The sequence below is a fragment of the Petaurus breviceps genome, unplaced genomic scaffold (assembly GCF_028583685.1).
Source record: "Petaurus breviceps papuanus isolate PSGF00001 unplaced genomic scaffold, PetGlider_PUasm1.0 189, whole genome shotgun sequence".
NCBI lineage: Eukaryota > Metazoa > Chordata > Mammalia > Diprotodontia > Petauridae > Petaurus > Petaurus breviceps.
The window spans coordinates 12,383,944-12,402,561 of NW_027185809.1; the positions used below are offsets into that span (position 1 = coordinate 12,383,944).

Here is an 18,618-nt window from a genome sequence, read left to right on the forward strand (position 1 = left end):
TACCTGTTGTCCATCCACTGCTTCTGGAAATGTGTGATGGAGGTACCCTTTCCCCTCACTGCTTCAGAGCATATGCAGGTTCTAATTCTTGTCAATTTATTGCATAGAGCTGAAAAGCCTCTTACTTGGCTGCTGGGTCAGAATTGAGTGTATATACAAAGATTCCAGCAGATGAACTTTCTTTTTCTTTCTTCCTTGTTGACATCTGAGTGATGAAGAAGAAAAAAAGTTGTGGTTTTCAGAGAAAGGGAGAGGGAAAGGACCTTTCTTGGTTCATGGTACCTCATCCTTCTGCCCTTATTCTTTTACTCTTCCCTAATCTCAACCGAATGAGTATCCAAGATTGTTAAAGATCAGGTTATAACGTCACAAGCAGTTGGGGAGGAGCAAGATATGAGTCTGGTGAGGTGCTGGTGCTGAGGCCTGACCTGCATGATTCAGTCCAGCTTTGAATTGACATGAATGCCAAGACAGCAAGGGAGAAATCTGTCATTCCTTATACCATACTTAGAACTTGACTTGGGGAGAACATTTTGGAGCAAACTCTTTAAATTTGAGTCTATTCTCTCCAGAGACCAAGGTGATAAAATTTGTTCCTGGTTTAGGATGTTGTACTTCAATTTGTGATGTATAAAACGTTCAAGAGACATAATCATTTTGTTAATTATTCTAGAAGATAATTAATAAATGGGATCAGTGGCACTCTCAAATGCCAAAGACCCCTCATGGAACCCACTCAATGCCTTGGGTGGAAATCAACTCTAATTGGTTAACAAGTAATAAGAGAATGAATATTATGAGAGATGGACCAATTCTAATGGGGGGGGGGGAGATGTGACTTTGATCACTCTTGTTCCCAGACCACCTCCAGCCTTGGGCGATTCTAGACAAAGGATCTACCCCCTACCCAAGCCAGAGTAGAACACAATGGGCTTCTGACCTTGTGTGGAGCCTGAACAAGATCGAGGAGAAGGTTAATCCAATCTCATTATCAACAATGTCCTTTAGATACTTACTTGACCTAGTAGAGAATGGGGGCATAGGACGGGAAAAAACCCTGGATCTCCCCAATAGTTGCTTATTTAATAATAATTTCTCTCCAATTCTAGCTATACCTTCCAAGCAAATATGCCTTTATAAAGGTTAATTAGTTAAATATTAGGGAGAAATTAACTGTCAACTGATATTGGGGGAACGCATTTAGATGGGGGTGCATGAGTAGCAATATAAAAAAAACAATCTGACAACCCTTCAGGATTATCTCTAGAGGCTTGAGGCAAGATGTAGTGGCTAAGATCTGGGGGTTGGATCTGCTAGTCTGAGTGTGGGTTGAGAAAATGAGCCCAGAGCTTGTGCTACACCAACTCTGTATAAAGGAGGAAACTGAAGCCCAGAAATGGAAAAGAACTTACACAAGGTCCTAGTTAGCTGGAGCGCAAAGGCTAGGACTCATGTCTGTTGTTCACTCTATTCTGGCATAACTGCAAGAACAAGGATTTCTGATTATTGCTCTGGATTGCAGGTGTGCTTCTAGTCTATGACTCAACAGGTAGAACACTTCCCTCTGTACTATTAGTCTATTAGTGATTAGTTCAAGTGGATCTGTTTAGTCACAGCAAGTAATACCTTTATACGTTGGCAAAAATATAACCTGCTGCTTCTGTTTATGTTAAAAGTGTTATAAGTGTATTCTGCACCTTTGTTTGAATAAGATTTCCTTTTAATACTTAACTGAAGAGAATTCTAATGTTTCTATTTTGTTTGTTTTTTTAATAACAGAAGTTTCATAAGAACCTCCACAGGTATGGTTGGACATCCATGTCTTGCCTCTTATTTTAAAATCCAATTTCACATAGTAGTATCTGAAAGTCTTGTTAAGACTGCAGACCTATAGACTACCAAAACAGACGGCAAGCTCCTTCTCCCCTCCACTCCTTACTCCCTGTGTTTTTTTTAATACTTCTTCAATGGAGGTCCTACAATGATGCTGCCACCCTTAAAAAGAGAATCCAGTAGAGCACTTAATGACTCAATTAATGAATGAATGATGAAGGACTTAAGAGTCAAGAATTTCTGGGTTCAGATCTTGCCTCAGTCTCTTACTGTCTGGCTCTAGCAAGATCTTTATTATTTTTGGCCTTCAGTTTCCTCATCTGTAAATTAAGGAAGTTGGACTTAAGGACCTCTAGGATTTTTTCTAGCTTTAACTATGAATCCCATATCCATTTCTATGGCTATCCAACTGCTGCACCAAAATGACCACTCCCCAAATTTGTTAAACCAGAGAGAAATGTCATGGGCATTGATTCTAAGGGTCTGCACAGCTAGAAGGAAGCATGTATTCCCTTTTGTTCTCATATTGGTCCTTTGACCAAAAACTTAAGAAATTAATGAGATTAGAAAGACTTCTGGGAAGATGCAGAAGGGAGCCTATCACCTATTAGCTGCCCCAACCCCTCAAAATAATAAAAAGGTTTTTTTTTTTAATAGTCATAAATCCTGTCCAGAAAGTTAAATATCACTAAAAATAATGAATGCTGTCTTGGCATTCACATCAATTCAAAGCTGGACTGAATCAAGCAGGTCAGGCCTCAGTGGCTGGACAACATTGTCCTTTAAACAATGAAAAAATATGATGGAATAAATGAAATTACCATAGACACAATAAAAGAAACAAACATACATTCAAGGATAACATAGTAGAACCACAAGATCATAGGTTTAGAGCTAGAAAGGAACTTAAGAAGTTATCTAATCCAAAATTCTTATTTTACAGATGAAGAAATTGAGGCACTCCCAACAAGGAGAGGTTCTTCCAGAGGAAAGTGTTGTAATGTGGGTTGACATATGTTTGTGCTATCTAAAATGGCATCACTCATATGAAAGAGACTGTTTGATCTGTTTTTGGAAGACTTAATAATTGGCAACTGTGTGAACATTCCATTAGCCTATCAATGATTGGGAGCAGTCATCTTAACTGAGTAGCCAGAACTACTGTTTATTGTCTTTAAAACTATCCATCCTAGCACAACCTGCCTCTTGTGTAAATACTCAGACCTAAGAGCAAAGGACTCTCAAATTACACAACACCATGCAGTAAGGGACAGAGGGCCTGAGGTCCACCTTCTTGTCCCCTTAAGATGATGGCTCTAAGAAAGGGACCTGGGCTTTTGGTTTGTTTCATTTGCTCATTTCTATTCTAGGGGTATGGAGTAGTGTAGCAGCAAGCACCCCACCTAGCTGACTTAGTGATGTTTCAAGCCTAAAACCACATCTCCAGGTAGCCCCCCACTTGGGCTATTTCCCAGTGAATTATGGGCAATACGTCTGCCCAGTTGACATTAAAAGTGCATGTTCCTTTAAGCACTGACCACTTCTTAACTCCTCCCTAATCCCACCCTTACTCACCTAGTTAGCATAATTGACACCTGATTTACTGTCTTGACTCCTTAAAAACTATACCTAATGTCTTCTTTAAACTTGCAGGTTCCCTAAGAACCCTTGCCGGCTGTAAAGAGTAACAATAAACTTTTACAATCCTGACTCCAAGTTCACTTGGGCCTAGTGAATTCCTTCCAGACTCAGGGACTCTGGTCACTGATCAGAGCCCTGGTATAACCTATTGCCATTCCCCCATTAGCAGGACTGGAATTCCAACCAGGAGTAGGATTTGAAAAAAAAAATGCTCAGATACTGAATCCAGCAAAAAAGAAACTGACCCACGGGCCAACATCCCCTCCTCCAACCCCTTCTCCTCACTTCTTTACTACAACAGACTTTGTGTAATCCTGGAACTTGACCCCAAGAGCATAATTTTCTCTATCTGCTCATTTTCCTCACTGAGAGTTGCTTCCAGAAAATCTCCAAATATACTTAAAATATAATTCATGTCTAGGTTTTCCCAAATGTAGGTAACATGGTCTCTAGTTTTGTAAAAGTATTCATGGTAGTAAATGTAAGTTTGATATTGCTTAACTTTTATTTCACCCTACAGAAAATACAAATGTTACAAAGTATTTATAGGAACCCACAAACAGATGAAGAACAATAGAAAGTCCATGAGCTCTCCTTGGAAGAGATTGAATCTGAGGCTGCCAATTAGGGTGATCTTTTGGCATTCTGGTGGATCCCTTGGGATCCTTCACAACTTCTCCTGGGCTCATGATGTCCCCCTTTGGTTTGGATTTACACTGCTGAACAAGCAATACTCTTCCCATCAGATCTGCACTGTCTGAATGCCTAACAGGCTTTGCTTTACAAGTAGGGCACTGTTCAATACTATGTGGGTAAGTCTCTTTCTTGTAAAAATATTCTGCATCAGGCAATCTGTCTCTACAAAGTATAATCTCTGAACTTTTGAACTTGGGACTTCTCAGACTTGGAGTTATCCCTGCAAAGGTTAGGCTTGACACTTACAACCTGTTAATTTAGGGTTGATGTTGGACAAAATGAGGCATTCTTAGATCCAAGGACTGTTGAAAGTTTATTTAACCCTTACATAGAAAATATGTGACGTAGGGAGATAGTACTTAACTTACAGCCTTCTGATAGTCAGTAGGGGACGTTGGGAGTCTAGGGGGTTTTCAGATGTTCACTAAATTGCAGGGCACTGACTCCAGGTGGATGGGATCTTTTATGCCTCATATGATTAGGTAACAAGGAAGCCCAGTCAACACAAGAGGCCACCAAGAAGCCGTTAAAGGAAACAGAGACTGACCTTGCCCCACTCCTGGGCCTTGAGTCATGGCTTTGTTGCCTTTTCCTAACCTATATTAGGGGCAATGGGAGGGGGGGGATCCCTAGTAGATATTGGGCCTATCATAACATCCATGGCTTCCCATAGGAATGGTATGTAGGCTGCTACCATTCTTGGAGCTAGGAAAACCTACTCTCAGAATCTTTCCTCTCAGGCCAAGTACAAGCACATGCAACATTTTTTTTTATCTTAATTTCATTTATTTATTTATTTTTAGCTTTCAACATTGATTTTATAAGATTTTGAATTCTACATTCCCTCCCACCCCCACTCCTTCCTTCTCAAGATGGCATGAAATCTGATATAAGCTATACATGTATGACCATATTAAACGTATTTCCACATTAGTCATGTTGTGAAAGAATCAGAACAAAATCATGAAAAAGAAAAAATAAAAAACAACAAAAGAGTATTTTTCAATCTGCATTCAGACTCCCTAGCTCTTTCTCTGTATGTGGATAGCATTTTCCATCATGGGTCTTTTGGAACTGTCTTAGGTCATTGTGTTGCTCAGAAGAGCCAAGTCTAACAAAATTGGTCACTGCACAATGTTGCTGTTACTGTGTATAGTGTTCTCCTGGTTCTGCTCACTTCACTCAGCATCACTTCGAAGCACTTTGAAGTACCTCTACTTCAGTTCTTTGGAGGGAAGAGACAGGCTTCCCATCCCCTACGACTAGGCCTCCTCTACTGCATCCTGGTTTTATCTTCTGAATGGGAGAAGACCACAAAGCTCAAAAAAGCGAGCTGGTCAGTCATCTATTTCATAGACGGCAGAGAGGAACAGCTTTTCTTGAAGCAGTTAGGTGGAACAGGGGAAGGAGTTCTGGCCCTGGAGTCAAGATACTTACTGTGTGACCTTAAGCAAGTCATTTAACCCGTTTGTTCCAGCTTCCTCAACTGTTAAATGGGGATAATAACACCCAGGGTTGTGACAGTACACTGTGCAGTGAGGATAATACTTGGTACCTAGTAGGCACTTAATAGAACCCTTGTTTACTTCCTCTGTAAAGATAACACTTTGTTTCTTTAGTTAATTGTGCTTTATCCACTTTACAGTAAGCCTATTCTCAAAGGCATTCTTCCTTTCACAGTCTTCCCCCTTCCCGTTTATTACCCCTTACCCTTAGTTTTGTTGGAGTTCTGCTCATCATATAAATTTGCTTTTCTTTCTTTTATCTAGTTATTTAATTCCCTTTCCCTCCCCTCTTAGTTAAGAAATTAGGTAAAACCCCTCTTCCTCTCCTCCACTTCAACTTGTGTTAGTTTTTTTTATATTTTGTACCCTTTTCTAAAAGGAATTTCTTTATTTTGCTCTCATTCTCTTTACTTCCTTTCTGTCTGTTCTAAACTTTTATTCTTTGCTTCATGGTCTGTATATTTATTCCTTTATTAGTCTCTGTAATTCCTCATAGAATTAAAGCTTCTAAAGTATCCACTTTGAGTTCCTTCTTCTAAACAGTTTTTTCCATTTGCCTGTTTTCTAAGGTCCACTCACTCTTACCCTTTTGGATGTGAGCTGTGCCCCACCCCTTCCCCAAGGAGCTCTGATTTCCAGTGACAGGATGCTATCCATGGAGGTACAAAAATACCCTCCCAGGCAGTGGTCCCTCTAAGTACCCAAACCCTGAAGGTTATACCCACTGAAGGTCTCCATCTCTCTTTAGAGAATCTCTCCCCTACCCACAATGGATATATACTTTAGTTGGACCCACCACACCACTGAACTGAGATTTCCTCCTTTCCTTTCCTGAGTTTCAGTGCCTCTCTTTGCCTACCTAATAGCTTTGGTAATTTCATTCCGTTTCCCCCCCCCCCCCATATTCTCTTACTGTTCACTTTCTGATGGCTTTGCCTTTGCTTGGCAGTTTCTGAGGACTGGACTCCAAAGTCTTTTCATCCTCCTCCCATACTGGAGAACTTACTTTTCACTGGCCTTAGTCTCCGTTTCTTCTCCAAGTGACTTTTCAGGGGATAGACATGCAACATCCACTAGATGACAGTCTCCTTCACACATCGTAGAGACCCTGCCCCAGTTCCTTCTAACATGGCTGAGAACTGCCATACATCATCAATGCTGCCTCCAGAGGCAGAGCACAATTACTCTTCCTATACCTCCACAGCCCCCATGAGGGGTGCGGGTGGGTTGGTAGGGTGCCACAGCATTGAGGTCTGCTACTTGTAGCTAAAAAATCATGGAGGGCCAGGGGCAAGATTTTCTGTCAGAAACTAATGAAGGTAGCAAAGAAAGTGCTAAGTATAAATGCAGGGCTAAGCACCATCCCAGAGCATAAGCCATAAGTAGAGTAGTGAAGTCTTCCAGGAGTGTAGTGGGGCTCAGGAGTGAGGAAGATGCTGAATATGTTAGGTGTTAGGCATTAGGGATCAGCCTTCTCTGTTTTGAATTCCTAAGACTGTTACCTCCTCAGGGTTCTTGGGGTCTTTGTAGAGACATATACCATTAGGTTACATCTTGCACCAAATTCTAATATTAAGATGTTTTGAGGGTTTAGGAAGATCAGAGACAATGTCTAGTCTTCCTTTTTGTGGGTCATGTGACCCAGGAAAGTATAGCTAGCATTTCTAGTACTATATCAAATAGTGGTGATAATGGGCATCCTTGCTTTATCTCTGATCTTACTAGAAAGGACTTGTTTACCCTCACATGGTGCTGGGGTTTTATGCCTCACTTCCCCTATTAAGAAAAGGGCTGTTTATTCCTTTTTTTAGGGTTTTTAATAATAGTTAGCATTTATAAGGAGCTTTAAGGTTTGCAAAGCATTTTACATATGCTATTTTATATTTGATACTCAGAGCAAGCAAGGGAAGTACTATTTTCATTTTACAGATAAGGAAACTGAGGTACAGAGACTAAGTGACATCCTGAGTCATGTGGCTATTAAGTGCCCGAGGCAGGATTCAAGGTCAGGTCCACCTGACTCTTAAGTCCCAATACTGTGCACTACTGTGCCATCTAGCTGCCTTAAATTGTATTTTATAAAAAAACCTTTTCTACATCTGTTCATGTAATTATATGATTTTTTTGTTATTCTTATTATTAATATAGTTTAATATGTTGATCATTTCCCTAATATTGAACTGGCCCTGAACTCATGGTATAAAGTCTCTATCTCCTTACTAATATTTTTATTTCATACTTTTGCATTAATATTCATTAGAGGTATTTGGCTACACTTGCTTTACACTTTTCTCATTGATTTATGTAACAAGACTGTATTTTTATCAAAGGAGGAATTTGGTAGGATTCTTTCTTTTCCTATTTTTGCAACAGTTCATGAAACATTGGAATTGGTATTGAAAGTTGGATAGAATTTGCTTATAAATCCATCTGATCACAGGGTGTTTTTCTTGAGTAATAGCTTGTACAATTTCTTCTTTTTTTTAAATTGGGTTATTTGAATTACCCCTTTTGTGTTCCAGTAATCTGGGCATTTTATATTTTTGGAAACATGTATCCATTTCATTTAGGGCATTGGTTTTATTGGCATGTAATTGCGTATATAGGCATATAATTATATATTTGTACAGCAAAATAATTCCTAATCATTTATTTCTATTTTGTTGTGAATTTTTAAATTTGTGATCTGGCAATTGGATTTCTTTTAAAAAATCAATTGATTTTATGTGGTCTCACAGAGTCATTAACTTACTTAGTATGTGCTAATTTTCTGGAAGTCTGTTCCTTGGATAAGGTTTTATATCTCTTGTACGAAACAATTAATTCTCCTTCCATTTTTTTCCTCCAAAGATCTCATTTCTTTTCCAATTCATTTGCCTCACATTCTCATTTCATTTATTGTATCATTTTAAAACTGTGGCTTCATTCTAAAATTTCCCTGAAGAACTGTTTAAGTTGCATCTCAATAATTTTGGCATCCTGTCTAGTAATTATCTTTAATGAAATTGCCTTTTTTGGTGATTTTTTTATAAAGTCTAACATTTCTGCTTTTCTCCAGTTATTCTTTTGATTTTATGCCCTAACATATGGACTGTTTTTATAACAGTGGGTCTTGTGTGAAAAACAGCAAAGAGAGTGGTGTCACTGATCACAGAGTCCATGGAGGGGAGTAATGTGTAAGACTGAAAAAGTAGGAAGCAAACAGGTTATGAAGGTCTTTAAAAACCAAGTAGAGGATTTCATATTTGATCCTAGCCGTGATAGGGCGCCACTGGAATTTATGGACTAGGGGGTGGGGAGAGATGACATGGTCAAGACCTAGGAAGACCAGACTTCAGGAAGATAAATTTGACAACGGGACGGATTAGAATAGGGGAAAACTTGAGGTGGGAAGACTGCAGGTTATTGTCATAATACAGGCAAGAGGTGATGAGGGTCTGCCCCATGCCTCTGCTGGCATTATATCCATGCCTACATAATTCACTTACATAGGACTTTTTTGTGATTAACTAAGCATTTTCCCTCATAAATACAAATATCATTATGCTCATTTTAGAGAAAGCTGGAGTGCAAGTAGATGAAATTACTTCCCCATGGTCTCATGGCTAGGAAAATGTTGGAGCAGGGAATCAAATTATGTCTTCTGATTTCTCATCCTAGCAAATCAATAAGCATTTATTCAGAACTTTAAGTGCCCCTCACTTTCCATCTTCCCGAAATGTGTCCAAGACAGTTCAGATGTCACTTCCTCCACAAAGCTTTGATTCCTCTTCATATCCCTAAATTTTACAAAAGCATTTTGGTTGGACATCTTTTGATAAAAAATGTTATTTTTCCCTTCATTAGAGCTGTGTCCCTTTCTCAATCACTGCCCCTCTCCACACTACATTGAAAACCTTTGAGGCATATTAAACATCTTTTGTATACACAGTGCCTAGCATAGATCCTTGTGTAGACTAATTACTGCTTGAATTTTGTAAATTTAATTTTTAAAAGACTGCAGGTCTAAATTTTGATTAAAAAATACCAATTTGGAAAAAATAAATCCAATAAAAGGCTTGTTTAGAAAACAGAAATCAGTGGTTCTCATCCCTCTCAGAATCATAGACTGAGAGCTATAGAGAACCTCAGATGTCATTTAGTCCAACCTCTTCATTTTACATCATAAATGAAACTATAAGAAATCACAAACATGATTTCTTGAAATCATACTCTGGAAACCAGTCTTTGATAAAGCCAATTGGGTTTCAAATGGAACTTGACCACCCATATCTTAAACCGAAATCACTTTGTTTCTCAGTGATCGGCCAATAATAGATCCCAGTTCAAGCTTCACTTGGTCATTGTTTGGGTTTTGATGGCTCAGAGTGAGTGTAAATAGTATTATTTCTCTGCTGCCCAGAAAGCCTGAGGGTCTTTTCCTCCCTGTTTGATTTTTTTTTTTTTTTTGGAGTAGGCAAAATAAACCATCTTTTGTCTTATTTCTTACCTACTCTTAAATCACTGAATGGGTATTGCCTCAGACAAACCTAGGAAAAAACTTTCCTTAAAAAGGTCAAGGTCTCCCACTACATCTGGGGTCATCTTCAGTCATTCTGATCTATGTCTTGCCACTGAATCCAGATGACTCTGGAGGCAAGAGTGAGGCTGATCACTTTGCACAGCTCTGCCTCACTTAAATCCAATTCACCTGCAAGTTAAAACATCACCCTCCTGATGTCATTGGTCCTCTGAGAATGAAGGACAAATGATAACAGCAATCATTTTACATATAAGATCCAAAGATGTTGAGTGATTTTTTTGCCCAAGATCACATGGAAAAATGGCAGAGTCAAAATGTAAAAACAGATCCTATGAATCTAGAAGGTATAAAAAAGCAATTTATATTATTTTTGCATTAAAAAAAAAGTTTTACCACTTTTTTATCATTAACAGTATATATGTCCAATGAAATGTTATATAGAAGAACTGTAACAATTGAATCTTTTGATTACCTGATGTTTAAAAAACACTTGGCTACCCTGCAGACAATGAGAGAAAGTATCTTTGCCTAGCTCATCTCCCATACCTCCACAACCTTGAAAACACACCAGACTGAATTCTGATGGGGAAAACCAAGAAAAAGTCACAGTGAGTCACTTTTCCATTCCAGAGTAGCATAGTCACAGGTCTGTTGATACTTGGGCAGGGACTGGTCAGGAGTGCAGGGAATAATGTGGTACCCAGGCAGAAAAAGGATATTGTGAGAAATGATTCATTTGGACTCTTACTCGATGCAATCAGTATTAATCAGTTTGATATTTCACATAAATCATATAGGGATAATTAGATGATATAGATTCTTATAGTAGGCCTCAAACTTTAATGTAATATATACTACTTGTTTGCCGAGTTGTGACTCACTTGTACTACCACAAGAATACTGACAAAGATATCTCCATCCTGTTTTGCTCAAATTCCATGTCCAAATCCAGCATGAGTGGGATGCCTTGATTCTTTGGAAAGTCTTCCAACTTATTTTTGTACCTCTGGACCACTCTCTCTTAGTCAACATGAGCAGGTGACCATCTTATGATCAGTGGAGATGCCCTACGCTTCATCCAACCTATGACCTCATCATTTTTAGCCCTCAAGAGCAACGTCTGTCAAACAATGAGATTTTTTACCAATGTATTTTGCCATGCGTCTTTTGCATATTTGTGTATCAAACTCTATGAGAACAAGGTCCTGGGGACCATGGGCATCAGACTTCGAGGAAGATCTGGAGTCTACTTCTTTAAAGGGTACCACAGATGCTTTAGTAAAGTGCCATTGGCTCAGAGCTCTGCCTCAGTGGTTTTTCTTGAAGACTGAGCAATTATAATCCCCACATTATAGAAACAAGAGCACCAGGGCAGATAGTACTGGGGTAGGAAGAGGGACACCTGAATTAGAGGCAAAAGCAGGAACAGGTGCCATCTAGAGCCCCTAGGAATTTGTTGCCCATGATTTTGGGGTTACAAATAAATTTTAGTGAGCAGACAAATTCACAAATATGGAATCTGAGGATAATGAGGATCAGCAACCAATGAACCATAATCAGTATTGCACGAGATTTAGTATTCACAACTATAAAGGAATAGAGAGACTGTATTGGCATATTCCAGAAGGCAAAGGATCTAGGGTTATAACCAAGAATAATTTCTAGATTCTAGCAACACATATGAAAAGTTCCCTCACTTTTATGGCCTATCAGGTGGTTTCCAGGGGCCCTGGTAGGGGCCCCTTCTGGCAGGTTTACGGGCTTTGGTGTATAATTGCTGGTGGGCACCTCAAAGGCAATGTGAAATATCTCATTGGAAAAACCACTGACCTGGAAAATAGATCCAGGAGACATAACTTAAAAATTATTGGACTACCTGAAAGTCATGATCAAGGAAAGAACCTAGAAATCATCCTCCAAGAAATTCTGAAGGAAAATTGCCCTGATATTTTAGAACCAGAAGGCAAAACAGAGGTTGAAAGAATCCACCAATCACCTCCTGAAAAAGATCCCAAAAAGAAAACTCCTAAGAATATTATAGCCAGGTTCCGGAATTCCCAGATCAAGGAGAGAATATTATGAGCAGCCAGGAAGAAACAATTTCAATATTGCGGAAACAAAATCAGGATAACACAGGATCTGGCAGCTTCTACACTAAGGGATCGAAGGGTCTGGAATATGATATTCTGGAGGGCAGAGGAGCTGGGATTAAAACCAAGAATCATCTATCCAGCAAAACTGAGTATCATGTTTCAGAGGAAAATATGGTCATTCAGTGGAATAGAGGACTTTCAAGCATTCTTAATAAAAAAAAAACAGAGTTGAATAGAAAATTTGACATTCAGATACAAGAAGCAAGATAAGCTTGAGAAGGTAAACAGGGAAAAGAAATCATAAGCCACTTATCAAAGTTGAACTATTAACATTCCTACATGGAAAAATGATAATTGTAACTGATGAAACTTTTCTCAGTATGAAAATAGTTGAAAGGAATTGAAATACATATGTTTGTATCATATGTGAATGTGTGTATATATGTCTATATTGGAGGGTATACGGGAGTATGAATACATATGTGAATGTGTGTGTATATGTTTACAGGTATACATAGATAGAGGGCACAGGACCAAGTTAATAAGAAGGGATGATACTTAAAAGGGGAAATTAAGAGGTGAGAGAGGAATATAATGAGAGGAGATGGAAAGAGACAGAATGGGGTAAACTATCTCATATAGAAGAGGCAAGGGAAAATGGTTACAATGGAGGGGAAGAATACGAAGGCAAAAGGGAGTGGGTCAACCTTATTCTCATTGAATTTGGTTTGGGAAAGGAATGAAATACACACTAAATAGTGTATGTCACCCTCCAGGAGAATAGGAGGGGAAGGGGATGAGAGGGGGGATGATGGAAGGGAGGGCAGGCTGGGGGGGAGGGAAGTTGGAAGCACTCACTTTTGAAAAGGGACAGGAGCAAAGTAGAGAATAGAACAAGTGGGGTGTGGGATATGCCATACTGAAAAAGTCAGAGTGGGTATGGGAGAAGATATGGGAGAGAGCAGATTGGAAGAGGGGATATCCAGTGGGACTGCTATTTTGGGGTGCATGGTAGGGGGAAAAACAGGAAGAAAATTTGTAGCTCAAAATCTTCCAGAAATGAATGATGTAAACTAGAAGTTAATAAAGCATTTGATAAAATAAATAAAGAAAAATAAAGAAAAAAATATATACCCTAATTGAATCATTCAAGAAGTTAAAGATCCTTGCTAATGATGGTTTTAATAATTGTCTTTGTTTTTTGACCCCTAACAAAATCAAATAAGATTATGAAATGCATAAACTTAATTTAATCATCTAAACATATCTAGGTATTTTCATTTAAAAACAAGATACTAGAATGTTATGCCTAATAATTCCACAAAAACATTGACATTTTCAAATTTAAATGTTTAGACAGTAAATAAAAATCAAGGACATTTCCATAGAAACTTGGTGTACATTTTTCAAAACATATGGTTACTCAAATTTGCTAAATTGCAAAATATCTGTTAACTAACAGAAATAAAAGCAAACTTAATAAATTTGTAAAGCCTCATGTACTGGGGGCAGGTAGGTGGTGTAGTGAATTTAGCACCGGCCCTGAAGTCAGGAGCACCTAAGTTCAAATCCGGCCACAGACACTTAACACAAAAACTAGCCGTGTGACCTTGGGCAAGTCACTTAACCCCAATTACCCTCCAAAAAGCAAACAAAACAAAACAAAACAAAAAAACTTCATGTACCATGCAGAACCAAAGTTGTAGAAAGGTTTATCTGGTACAACAATATTTAATTCATATGTTCATATGGAATTTTTTTCTACTATAATGAAATTTCAATCAGTTAGAAAATATAAGATTATATATTTGCAGTATAATTACAACTTTAAATAAATGTCTAGTAACCATGTTAGAAATTTAAGCATAGACATTCACACAATGTCTTTAAACAAGGTATGTCTAAAAAGTTATAGGCATATTAGTTGCAAAGTAATTGTCATTATAGATTTTAATAAATGGTCAATATATAGATATATTCAACAAAACTGGTTATCGCTTACCTAAAATATTTCAATATGAAGGTGGTAAGCTGCTTAAATAATTATATTCCTTAGTCAAATACTTTACATTTAGTATTTCTAAATATCACCCTTATGGTCTAATATGATTTAACAGCAGAGGCACAAAGCAATTGGGCAAAGAGGTGAAGGATTTATTTCCATTTTAAAACACTTAATAAAGGGGTTTTCTTTACCACCCTTCCAAAAAAAACCCCACAAAACTTGGGGAAAATACTTCTATAGTATAGTGCCAAATGCTATTTATTAGTCCTATTAACTCCTTATACTTTACTCACTTTTCAACAATTGAGTTAACCAAATCCACACCCCCCCATAATGACTACCCCTCTTCAACCTATTCCCAGCCCCTGAAATGGACTCAATGCCCCCATTCAGCAGGAAGTAGTTACTAAAGACAATTATCTTCACCCCTTCTTGTCCAAATGGTTTGTAAGGGGACAGATAGCAGGTCAGGACAACATCAAGGGGTTGGGAAACTATATCAGCAATGCAATATTCACAATGCCTATGGCAATTATAGATATGCTGATGTAGTTGTTAATCACAAAATATATCAGGCTTTCTATATGGGGGATAAAGAGAGAACATTTATTAAAACACCAAATGACTGAGTCCCAAAACCAGAAAGTCAAAGCCATCAGAGTAGTTATGAAATTGGCACAGGTAGATAACGTAGAAAGCACCCATATTCTCAAGCCTTCAAAACAGAACCGGCTACCTCAGGCAAAGGTCCTCCTCTCCCCACTCACAGCAACTACTCAGCATCCAGGAATCGTGCTCCTAGCAGCTCCAGCCCCTGGCAGTCTTCAGCAGGGGTCCTTAGCAGAAATTCTGGCTGGCTCAAAAAGGGGTTCACACCTCCACCTTGGCCCGCTAGCACTACCACGGCCCCATGCCTCTGCTGCTCCTGCTACTGCTGCTGCTGCTGCTGCTACTGCTGCTGCCACCCGTGGCCACCACTGCTAGCCACTGCAGGAACTCTAGGTTGGCTTCTGCTTCATCTTGCCCCACCCCTTCCTGCTATGTCAGCAAGTCCAATGGGGGCATGGAAGATCTTTAAATCCCATAACCCTTACAGAAACATTAGGGACAGTTAGTCCACAAAGGAAGACCATTCCTGGAGCAGTACCAAGGGAGCCTAGGGTTTTCTTTAAGCTAGAAAGCAGTCTTAGTACTTAAATAAGCGAAGTGTTGCAGGAATCAGGGAGATACCTGGGGCCAGGGCCAGGCAATATTACAAGGATATAAGGTATATCTGGCTGATGAAAGATTTTGAGAGGGTCCAGGAAGAGAAGGAAGGAAGGGTTTGTGATGTCTGGGCCCTTGCCACCTGTATCTATATTTGTTGAAATGCTGGAAATAATGGTCTCTTGGTCATCCCTGGCCCTTCTGGGTCTTTGGGTCTTGGACTTTCAGGTTTGAAAATAGGCGAACAATTACTATGGCAGGGAGGTCTTTAGAGGAATGCTCAAAGTATAAATTCCACGCCAGGATTTGGGGGGAGAGTGAGAGAGCTATGGAGAGTAAGTAAGCTCTGTGCTGGGAATGATGGTGACACAGCCAGCAATCATGTACTCCCACCCTACAGAGTTCCCTATTTGAATTAAGGCTTTAGACTTCCAGTCCTAGGGAAGAAGGCTTAGCCTCAGGCATCGATGGGGAGCAGGGCTAGAACAGGAAAAGCGGTTCAAGGTGGGTCCCAGAACACAGCATAGCTGGAGAAAGGAAGATAGAGCGAGGGCAAACTGGAAAAGCAGCGGGGTACAGAGGAGCTGTTCTCACACTTTCATAAATTTACATCCTGTGTTACTTCTTGAAGACGAATTTCAGGTCCTCCACCAGCTAGCAAGAGTATTTGAGTATTTTGGGTTGATGTTCAGAAGAACCTGTGGTGGGAGGCAGAACAGGTTTAATTTCAGAAACATGGGTCTAGCTAGGGATGATTTTTAACTTAACAGCTGTAGGAGTAGTTAAGATGACCTTATATGGCCCCTTCCACTTCTCCTTCTGGGGTCAGGGGAACCAGGTGATCTCCATGATTTAAGATAAACTGTGTAACTACTGGGGGGGTGGGGGTAGGTATGTTGCAGGAGGTGTGAATTAGCATAAGCCTTTTGTACTGGCCTTAGAGCTAGGGAGTATTTTGTCAAGAGCTGGTGATCTGTGTCTAGAAGGATACAGGTAGTCAGAAAAGGTCTCCCAAACATTAGTTCAAAGGTGCTGAGTTTAATATCTGCTCCCGGGGTCATCCTGATCCAGAGTAGGGCCACAGGGTGGAGCTGTATACCCAGCCTTGGTGAACCTACAGGGTCAATTTAACCAAGGTTCTTTTCAGGATATGGTTCATCTTTTCAATCTTGAGAAGACTGGGGATGTCAGATAGAATGGAGGTTGTAGGTTATACCAAGGTCCTGGGCAACCTTCTGTGTAATTTGGGAAGTAAAAGCAGTTTGAATCTGGAAATAATTTCCTTCCTAAGTACTTTAGTCACTTCCACAGCAAAAAGGGAAGGCTTCCACCCAATTAGTGAAAGTGTCAATAAGTACTAAGAGGAGTTTGAATCCTCTAAAAGGTGGCCTGTGTGTGAAGTCTATCTGCCAATCTTCCTTGGGAAAAGTGCTCTAACCGCTGCATGGTGTTGAGAAGAGGGGGCACTCACAGTGCCCCAGGATTGGCTCAAATGTAGATAGGATGCATCCTACAGACTTGCCCTATGGTGTCCAGCAGCCTGGGTCCTGAGAAAAGCAGTTGCACAAAATGGTAGAGGGCAGATTTTCCCAGATGGGTAGCCTGATGAAGACCCTGAAAGAGTTTCTATGTCCCTGACTCAGGAATAACCAGTTGGGTGTTGTAAACCTTCCTGTTGGCAAGAGTGTCTATCCTCTACAAAAATATTGTTGTCATTCCTCAGGGGTATGTTAAGGGTCAAAGGAGGGTTAGACCTGGGGAATTAGAGGCAAAATTAAAGACAGGATTCATGCTGTGGCTTTGGCAGTGATATCTGCCAGCTGGTTTCTTGTAGCCTGATCTGAGTTGCTCTTTCCCCCCAGTTCTAATGCTTTAGTGAGTGCTATTAATTTGGCCTTTTGTGCTGAGGTCCCCTGCAGGTGAGGGGTGTGATTCAATGGTGCTGGGGAGGCTGACTGCTGCATATCCTGCTCTTCTAATTCCCTGTTCCATAAAGCTAGAGAGCTGTCTGTACCAACTGTCATTGGGGTTTTCTAAGGGAATGTCCCTGAGATAAGGGTGACTGGCATGCACTGCCTTCTGGGGATCTCCAGTGGAAGGGAGCAGAGTAGCAGGGTTCAGGGTGGAGTGATCGGGGTGTTAAGGAGCAGAGCCTGATACTTGGTCAGATGGCTTTATTTCCAAAATGCTCTGGACAGTGTGGGGTCAGGACAGTCAGGGGCTGCCCTAGGGTGATCTTAGCAGCCTCCCCCACCAAGATGACAGTGGCTGCCATTGCTCAGAGACAAGCAGGCCTGCCAAGGCCTCTCTCCCCCACTGTCTCACTAGCTTTGACCAGCTTCCTGTGGGTTCTGCTTCCCTTCAGCAAACTCCTCCTACCACAGTGACTACATTCAGCCTGTTAGGAGATAAGAGTTTATCTTCACAGCAGGGAAGCTTCTTGTGGGCTCTGCTGCACCCTTCAGAAAATTCCTTCCATCACAGGCTCCAAGGGATTACATTCAGCCTATTGGGGGCAGAGTTTACTTTCAAATCGAGGGAGGTCTTCAAACTTCCCCCTAGGTCTATTCAGGGGCAGGCAAGATTTTCAAATTCCCATTCCAGTTACAATGCCTTATCTTGTTCAGGTCTCCATTGGAGGGGTGTTGGGGCCCTGTGTGGCATCATAAAGGGGTTTGGCGATGAGGTCAAAGTTGGGAATCCAAATCCTATAAAACCCTGCCAAACCCAGAAAAGTGCACAGCTGGTGTTTAGAGGCAGGGGTAGGATAGGCCAAAATTGCTTGTTTTTGTTCTATCATCAGAAAACAGGAGGTGAGGGTTAGGAGGTGACCCAGGCACTGTACAGACTGTACTACCGTGTTTCCCCGATAATAAGACACTGTCTTATTAATTTTTTGGACAGAAAAACACCAGAGGGCTTATTTTCAGGGGAGGGCTTATTTTAGAGGAATCTTACACAGTAAGGGGAGGGCTTATTTTAGGGATAGGTCTTATTAATATCGAGAGTCTGTGAAGAGGTATATAAACCAAGAAAAAAGATGCAAAGGAAGTAGATTCAGCAGTATCAGACCTTAAACTATATTATAAGGTAGAACATTATTGAAGAATAGAAAGG

At 40.1% G+C, this 18,618-nt stretch overlaps 1 protein-coding gene across 1 annotated transcript in view; it reads right to left on the reverse strand.

Moving 5' to 3' along the window:
* Positions 1 to 18,618, reverse strand: part of KLHL3 (kelch like family member 3) — a 324,549-nt gene that overhangs the window by 296,660 nt on the left and 9,271 nt on the right. The window contains exon 2 of the mRNA XM_069091901.1: positions 4 to 205. Within this exon, the coding sequence (XP_068948002.1) occupies positions 4 to 14 (11 nt within the window). The 5' untranslated portion in view covers positions 15 to 205. The remainder of the gene's footprint in view (positions 1 to 3; positions 206 to 18,618) is intronic.